Here is a 9,047-nt window from a genome sequence, read left to right on the forward strand (position 1 = left end):
CTCCACCCCCACCCCCACCCCCGGCCATGGGAGCATCTCTGTTTATTCACCTAACCTGGCCACAGGTGCCTGCTTCCGGGTGCACACCTAGCGCTGAAACCAGAGCTGAGCCCTCCAGAGGGAAGTGGCAGGTCGCTTCACCGCCACCATCACCACCCCACAGCGCCTCCGTCTCTTCCCGGGAGAGGGGCCTTCTCCTCCTTCCGCAGCCCGCTGATGTCCCCGTCCCGCCAACACGCCTTTACACTCGCTGAAGCCCCACTGAATGTTATCGGTTAGGTTAGGTTCCTGCAGAGTTCACTGCCCATTCCCACCACAGGGGTTGCCTCTCATATAACGCCTGTCGGCATCCCAGCCAAGATCACATCGGAAAAACCAACCCTCCAACGCGGAACTCTTTATAGTTTATAAATCACTTTTACATCCAATATGTCATTCTACTCTTACCACAGTCCAGCCTGAGGCCCACAGAGTGGAAGGAATCACCTGGGCCACACAGCTGATCAGACCATGGCACATACACAGCCCAGTATGTAGTCAACAAAACCTTACTGCGGGCCTGTTGTGTGCTGGGTGTGGTCCCCAACCTCAAGAAGCTCATGCCCACCTTGCTAAGTGCCTTGAGGATAGGAGCCATGTCTCCACCTGTGCATCAAGTGCCTCCCTCCCCCCAGGGCAGAACCAGCAGGAGCCCCGAGGACAGTCCCTGCTGTGAGCCTTTCAACCACTGGGAGGCACAAGACCAGTGAGAACCTGCACTGTGCAGGCGCCAACGGGGCATCAGCAGAGGGGCAGAGGTTTGGGGGTATGGGGGAGGTCCTGACAGGAGGCCGTGGGCAGGGCCGCCCAGGACCCTCTGGACAGGAGCTGGTTTAAAGCTTGCTCTAGAAGGATGTGAAGGAGGGTGCTGTCCCTGAAATGCCCATGGGGTCTACACCCCAAGAACTTGGTCTCAGAAAGGAAGGGAAGGCAGTTGTATTCCAGAACCTGGGTGGCCCCATTCAGCCCAGGGTGGACTTTGAGATCCAGGTGGGAGCCATGGGAAAGGCAGCAGGGCGGGTCGGTGCTGTCTAGAAAGATAAGATAAGGAGGAGGAAGAAGGGAGCTAGATAGAAGTGGAGCAGGTGATATCAGAGGAGCCTGATGAAAACTTGTACCTACCAGCTTGGTTACCATCAGAGCAGCCCTGGGAGGGGGAATCACAGACTGGGGAAATTTCTGAGGGCCCTTGAACAACCCCCTCCCCCATCCAACTGTGGAAGCTGGGTTGTGGAGGGGAAACTGATCAGTCCGGGTCACACAAGTTAATGGAACAGCCAGTTCCAGACCCCAGGTGTCCTGACTCCCAGCCCAGGACACTGGCCACCACCCCACATATGCAAGCCAGTCCCAAGGAAGGCCACTCCCAATGGCAGGGACTGTCAGAACACTAGGATGGGCTGGTGGTGGATAGGGAGGGATACTAGGGACCCTCTTCTCCAGATACTCAAAATCGTACCCACTAGGTGGGGGTGGGGTAGGAATGTTAGGAGAGGAACCCAGATTCACTGGCTAGAGTCCTTGACTCATCGGAGAAAAGAAATTAATTCCTACCTCTCTGCAAAAGCATCCATTTACTTTACCTCTATATATCGTCACCAAGGATCCACCCTGGGCCACCTGAGGGGCCAGGCAGTATAGAACATATGTAATTAAAAAACAAGCATGGTTCATGCCTTCAGAGAGCATAAAGTCCAGAAAGGACAGAAGCCACACACTCAGAGAACTCCAGGAGTCTCTCCAGGAGGAACGGAGACAGTAAGAACAACTAAACGTGGCCCAACAGAAACGAAGGTCCCTGGCTAGTGTGCCAGCCTTCGGTGTGCCTGCCTCTACCCATAGGCCTGGTTCTGGCTCTCAGGATTGGGTGGGCTTGGGCGGGCTTGGGCAAGTCCTGGGGTCCCCACAATGCTGCTGGATACATGGAAAGATGTATCTGTAAGGCCAAGCAGAAGACACAGGGAGCAGGAGACAAGAGGGAAAGCTGAGAAGACAAAGAAGAGGTACAACCATGGGCTGCCTAGCCTGCCCTCAGTTCACGATTGGCCTGCCGGGCCCAGCCACACTCTCCATAACCCAGAACTGGACTTCTCAGCCTGTCCCACTTGACAGAGTAACTGAGGCCGTAAAAGCCTCACCCCTCACTGGCCCACTCCAGACCCCTGCAGAGCTCTCTGGAAAAGAGAGCAGCAAAAGCAGCCCTGACAAATCCAGAAAGTCAGACAGCCTCCAGCATAACCACACCTTGTGAGGAATTCAGTATCAAGTGGGAGAGGAGGTGGGACCGGGGCTGTTTTAGATGAAAGGAGGCTTCAGAGGCATGAGAACCAACTGTAATACGTGGACCTTGAGAGGATCCTGATTTAAGGAACCCAGTGCTCAAAGACAGACTGGGGACAACAGGCACATTTGACTATGGCTTGGGCTCTGGATGCTATTAGGAAATCATTGATTGGTGTGATCACAGGACTGTGGTTACATAGTAGTATGTCCTTATTTCTTGAGGATGTAAAATAAAGCATTTAGAGGTGAAAAGATGCAATGTGAGTAATTTACCATAAAATACTTCAGCAAAAAAAAAGATGTAGCTAATATGAGAAAATGTGGACAATTATTAAGTCTAGGTAGTGGGCAGATGAGAGTTCTAAATAGTTCTCTCTGCTGTTCCTGAGTTATATTTATGTCTCAGGATGGTGGGGAGGAGTCAAAGAGAGAACATAGTGAAGGCCGAACCACCCACTGTAAAAGATCTGTAAAGTCTCCCCATGGCCACCATCCTCATTGTCCCTGAGACAGACTTAATTCTCCCTCCCATGACCTACATCACCCCTGTCATCAATTTCTGGACTCGGATACTAGAGAAGATGGCTCTCCTGCAGGCTGGAGGAAGGGTGATGGCTGGCTGGCTGAGTGAGTGACGAAGAGGATTTGCTAACCAAATATGCACAGGTGTCTGCCTCGAGCACCTGCAGCTGCTCCTGGGCTGAGATTTGTGCTCACTGTCCTTTCTGGCTCTCCTCACCTGCCGGCCAAAAATACACACACCTCTGTGATCATTTTACGCCCTCACTACAGACCCTGCAATGAGTGCCTCCTGCCTGTCTCCTCAAGTGGAAACCCCTCTGTTATGTGGCCCCACCTGGTCCCATCCCCAGCCCACTCCCTGGGCTTACTGTGCTGTAAATGACTAACCTAATTTCTGCCCCCACGATTTCTCTCACACACTCCCTAAACTGAAAGGCCCTGCAGTCTCCTCTCCTTGGATCCCTGCTACATGACCCGAGGCTCCCCAAGCCAAGGTCCTAACTGCAGGTACAAATGCCAGGTTCCACTGGCAGCCCTGGCATGACCAGCCTGACATACTCAGGGGGGCTCAGAACTCACATTCAGAGGCCTGTAGATTTGGGCTCTGCTCTCCTCCCCTCCCCCCAGACTCTCTCTTCTTCTCACACAGTCCCCACTTCCAGGAAGGGGCCCCCTGGCTCTACACAGGATGAAGTCTAGGGTGCAGAGCTGGAGGTGGACATGCAGAGACTCCAGAAACATTCATGGGGGTCATCGAAAGCCAGAAACACCTCCCCCCAAGCTGAGAGCAGAAAACTGGTGTGGCCCCACCCTAAAATTCAGCATGTCTCCCCACCCCCAACCCAAGCCACCGCCCCATGGGCCAAGCCAGGGAGGGGACGTGGGGTCAGGAATGTAGGGCAGGGCTGAGTATGAGCAAGTGGCTACAGCAGGATTCTTTCAGGCAAGAAGCTGGATGCAGCCTGAGACCTTGGAGACCCAAGGTGGAAGCTTGGGGCCAGTTCTTTCCTTAGCCAACCCCACACTGCCCCTCTATCCACGTCCCCCCCTTCCCATCACATCCTTGCCCTGCCTGGGACTGCCTAGGACCTCCACCATGTCCAATCTTAAGGGTGGAGGCTGGTTCTGCATCCTGCTGTGACATTCACAAACACATGACATGAAGCAAGTCAGACCTTCTGTGGCACAGAGTTCCGTTTCCACACCCCTCCACCACCTTTGATCTCTATTTCTGGGAATTTATCCGGAGAGGATAACTGGACAAGTGTTCAGGCGTGTATGGACTAGGAAGTTTGGGGCAAATTGTTTATAACAGCAAAAATTTAGAAACAGCCTGAATGCTGAATTCTGGAGTTGCTTTAATAAGTTAAGGTACATCCAACCATGGGATGCTATGTAGCCATAACAATGATGTGTTGGCATGGGAAAATACAGCTTATTGTATCCAAAAAAGGACAGGATATGAAGCCATATGTGCAGTTTGATATCATTTATAAATATTTATTTGAGTACATAAAAGGCTAGAAGGTCTATACAGAATGAAAATGCAAGTCACAGTGGTAATACAGATAATTTTTTTATTTGAGTTTTTCAAGTTTTCTCCATGGAACATATGTTATTTTTCAATCAGAAAAAATATATTTTCCAAAAATGAGTCGCATGGATTGGGCTAGCTGAGGCCAAAACCCTGCCTTGGGGTACAGAACAGAAGTCTAACATCTCATTCCAGTGAAATCACAATTAAATGAAAGCCAAGGCAGGTCCGAAATCTGCCTGAGGAACGTGATCAGCATGGGAGGAAAAGTCCCCCCTCCTGGAATTACATGTGTCTCAGAGTCTTAAGACTCAAAGGACCTGTACAGATCATCTCTCCCAGCTCCTTACTGCACGGAATGGAACAAGATGGATCTCTGTCTTGATCATTACTAAAACAGTGCCTGGCACATAGTAGGTGCTCAATAAATGTTTGTTGAATGGCTTAATGAAGTCTGACAAGAGCAGGGATGGGCTCTCTAAGCCCAAGAGCAGGCAGACCCAGCAGTCAGGATTCCTCACAGCCCCAGAGAGCACTCAAATCTAAGCCCCGAGTACATATTAAAATCACCTAGGGGGCCGGCCCCATGGCACACTCGGGAGAGTGCAGCGCTTGTGAGCGCAGCGGCCCTCCTGCCGCGGGTTCGGATCCTATGTGGGGATGGCCGGTGCGCTCACTGGCTGAGCGCGGTGCAGGTGACACCGCACCAAGGGTCGTGATCCCCTTAAAGGTCACAAAAAGGACAAAAAAAAAAAAATCACCTAGGGAGCTTTTAAAAAATCCAGACCCACCCTTAGAGATGTTGATACAATTGGTCTGGCATGGGGCTTGGGAGCTGGAATTTTTTTTAAAGATTCCCTCCAGGTCTCACCCTTCTCACTGTGACCCCTCCAGCCCTGGGTGATCCAGGTGTAGAGGTCCTAAGAGCCCCCAAATGGTGCTCCAAAGCACAACCATAGGTGGCAGAGGCACTGTGACAAATGATGGGAGCTCAACTTCAAGATCCAGTTTAAAAAAAAAGATCCAGTTCACCTGCAATCCCTCAACTGACTCCTTGTGAATCGGGGGGTAATCCTCCGGGCACTCAAGAGTAATCTTCAAGGAATTAGACATGAGATCCTGAAGGGTCCACCCTGCATACCTATGCCAGTTGTCCCCAGCCACTGGCTTGAAGCCACATGAAATCCTCCCCATTTTGCTGGCCCTGAGCAGCTGCTCCAGACCTGGCCTCTGCTGCCTCTCGCCCACCTGGGGAGAAGAATGAGGGGCAAGGCAGTGCACTGGCCACACTTTCCTCCCTTTCTTTCCTGCTAAGAACTGGCATGGCCCTGCTTTCCCTTGCTGGCTGGCAGTCTCAACCCGCCCCAGGATCCACTCTTCCCCAGACCCCTCCCACCCTTCCACCCCAGAGTTAATGTACAATCTACACCAGGAGCTCTAACTAATTAGGAGGCTCTAATAGGCCTCCTCCACTTTGTCCTGAAGAGCTCTGGCCATAATCTGAAGGCTGCCTCGGCCTCTCTCCCTTACCAATGCCCCCCTTCCCATCTCCCAACTGACCCAACCCCTCTGCCCACCAAGGCTGCCCCTTTCATCAACAAATTCATTTCGTCTAGCCTTACTAGGTACCTCCTGAACACCAGGCACTGAGCACTGGGCTAGCCTCAGAACTCAGTCAAATCAGCCTCCAGAGTACAGATATGGGCACCAACAACCACAGGAAAGGTGGAGGGGACCAGAATTGAGAATGGAGGCAGCAAGGTTCCAGGAAGGATGCAGCAGAGAGAGAATCACTTAGAGCAACGCTTCACACACCTTAAGGCACCAACCCCCTGGGGATCTTATTAAAATGTAGATTTGATCCAGTAGGACTAGGCCTGGGGTCTGCGGTTCTGTATTTCTAACAAGTTTCTAGGTGATGCTGAAGCTGCTGGGCTGAGGACTACACTTTGAATAGCCATGACTTCCAGCACTTACAAAATCATTCTTCATTGACTCTAAGTTCTAAGAAGACTGCAAGCACAGCTCCCTTGTTCACCACCAAGTCCCCAGCACCCAGTACAGTGCCTGTGGATGTGCTGAATATATAAATGGTGTAATTAATTAGTTAATACTGGCAAAGTGCTCAGCATTAGATGGGCCTACAGGGAAACCCCAACAAAGTGATTAGCACCAGAGAGCAATTCAAAAGCATAGAGAAAAAAGGGTTAATTCTGCCCCGGGTGGGGTTGGGGGAGCTGGATCTCACAAAAGAGGCCATTTTGCACTAGGTCTTAGAGGGTGGGACAGATTTACCTAGGTGGAGACTGGCTGAAGGGCAAGAGCAACCCTGGAGCAAAGGTAAAGAGACTGAGAGTGTGGAACAGGTTCCAGGAACAGGGAGTAGCGTAGTGCACCTGGAGCTTCAGATGTATGAAGGGGGAGGTGAGGAAAACCCAGAAAATTAAGTTGGGGCCTGCACATGCAGGTGCCAGAATGCCAGGGAGGGTGGGTGTCCATCAGTGGAAAGTCAGGAGATATTGGAGGCCTTTGCAGAGGGAAGGGGTACCCTGGGGTAGAAGGGCACTCTCAGAGGTCACCAGGACCTGCCCCAGGATCAAGCTGGAGGAAGCAGGAAGGACCAGGGTGGGAGGAAGTTATGTCAGGAGGCAACAGAGGGAATCTCTTGTGAGGGAATGAGGCCTGCCTGAGGGCAGGGGGAATAAGATGTTTTCTCTGATACTGTTAAATTTCACAGGTGCTTATAAACCACCTACTGTGTACTCGGCCCTGAACCAGGCACTAAGCAACAGAGGAGATGGTCACTTCCCAAAAGTCCCCAATGCTGTTCAGACACTGGGGGGAGGGCTTCCACCATCAGCCTGCTCGGCCCTGAACCAGGCACTAAGCAACAGAGGAGATGTTCACTTCCCAAAAGTCCCCAATGCTGTTCAGACACTGGGGGGAGGGCTTCCACCATCAGCCTCCACATCCCCACAGTCCCACACGCTCTCTGCCTTCCCTCGACATTATCAGATACATTAACTCTACTGTGTACCTACTATGTGCATGTCCTGGCCTCAGGGCAGCCAGGCCCAGCCATTGCTCTCTGGGAGAAGCCTGCACAGATGCTGGCCCAGAACTGGCTCCAATCCCAACCTCTGGGGAACTGGGCAGGAGAAGTCAGATCTAGTGGGGGATGTGGGACAAGTGGCCAAGGATTCCACACCTGAATGGGGAGGGGAAGCAGAGAGGCCTGGAGGGTGCTGAGATAAGGTGAGCAGAGTAAGCTGGAATTCCCAGTCAGAATCCCCTGCTGGTAGAGCCTGCCCTCCACCCCCCACAACCAATTCCCTTTCCAGCAGGATTAAAGCTAAACTCCCAACAACCCTGGGCGAGACCAAGGGAGCCAGGTGACTACAACCTCCCAGGCTCAGGGTGAGCCAGGCCCAGCCCAGAGTCGGCCGCAGGCTGAGGGTGTCAGGGCTGTCCTCTAAAGCCCCCAGAGAGGAGGCCCCCACATGGCTGGCTGGTGTCCAGCCCAGCTGAGTGGAGTCAGCAGAGAGGGATGGGTTTACCCTAAAGGGCAGCTGGGTGTGGCTGGATGGAGGATGAAACACTTTAACACAGGCCCCAGACTGAGAATATGACAAAGGCCTGCTGGAGAGCTGGAGAAACCACTCTACGCACCCACCCACCCCCAACTGCTCCTCTCTGCCCGATTCCTCTCCTGCCCTATTCCTCTCCTGCCCTATCCCTGCTACAGGCCCAGCCCTCTCCAGGGACAGGAATTGATTCCCTGTTTATTCAGCCCAGACTCTGGGGGGTGGCGGCTAGAATTAATTAATGTTTGTAAAGTGCTGGAGAGAACCTGGGGCCAGGGACCCAGGGGCGCCAGATGAGCCGGGCAGGAAATTGACGGGGAGAGAGAGGCGGGGATAAGGGGGGCAGTCAGCCAGGACCTGGGACGGTTGATAGGGGAGGGCTGAGAAGACACTCCTACTGAAGGGGGCGGGACAGGGAGAGAGCTGTGAAGAGAAGGGACGACCCCTCAAAGGCGCCACAGGATCGGTAACTAGAGGATTCCAGGCTCCAGTCTGATCCTGCCCACCCCCCACAGCTCCGCCCACCCCCAGAACCGGGCAAATCCCGGCCCGGATGCCCTTCCCCACCTCAGGCCCCAGCCACCCACCTGCCCACTCTGGGGACCACCTGCAGAGGAAGTCTCGGTCCCTCCGCCCTGTCTGAAGAAAGGCGCCCGCGGGAAGGTAGAGGCTTCCCCGAGAAGGGCGCCTCCTGCCAACTCCAGCAGGGCGCCCGACTCCTACCTGAGCAAACATTTCACTTCCTTTCTCTAAAAGGAGGCGAGCAGTTCCCCCGCTCCCTGAGGCTGGGAACGTCCAGGTCCTTTGTCGGCGGGCGGCGGTGGCAGGACGCACGCAGCTGGCACCAGGGCCCAAGGCGCCCCCTCCCCGCCTGCGCCCCCTTTGAGCACGGCTCACTCACCCCAAAGTGCTGATGAAGCCATTGACGGAGCCCTCGGCGTACAGGGAAACGATATCCCCGATGTGAAGAAAGCTGGACATTTCGCTCATGGCTGCGACCCTCCAGGGCCTGGGGCAGTGAGGGCGCCCAGGGGCGCACGGCCAGGCTCCGTGCAGTGGACCGAGGCGTCCGGGCGCGCACAGGG

General features: G+C 53.7%; 1 protein-coding gene across 1 annotated transcript in view; it reads right to left on the reverse strand.

The window, feature by feature from the left end:
- The window catches only part of LOC103599858 (inositol 1,4,5-trisphosphate receptor type 3-like), a gene marked incomplete at its 3' end in the record, with an annotated part of 29,902 nt that extends 20,950 nt beyond the window's left edge, over positions 1–8,952 (reverse strand). Inside the window, exon 1 of the mRNA XM_008584039.1 lies at positions 8,864–8,952. Coding sequence (XP_008582261.1) covers positions 8,864–8,952 — 89 coding nt within the window. The remainder of the gene's footprint in view (positions 1–8,863) is intronic.
- Positions 8,953–9,047: the final 95 nt, after the last annotated feature.

Source organism: Galeopterus variegatus, unplaced genomic scaffold (assembly GCF_000696425.1).
Source record: "Galeopterus variegatus unplaced genomic scaffold, G_variegatus-3.0.2 Scaffold3128, whole genome shotgun sequence".
NCBI lineage: Eukaryota > Metazoa > Chordata > Mammalia > Dermoptera > Cynocephalidae > Galeopterus > Galeopterus variegatus.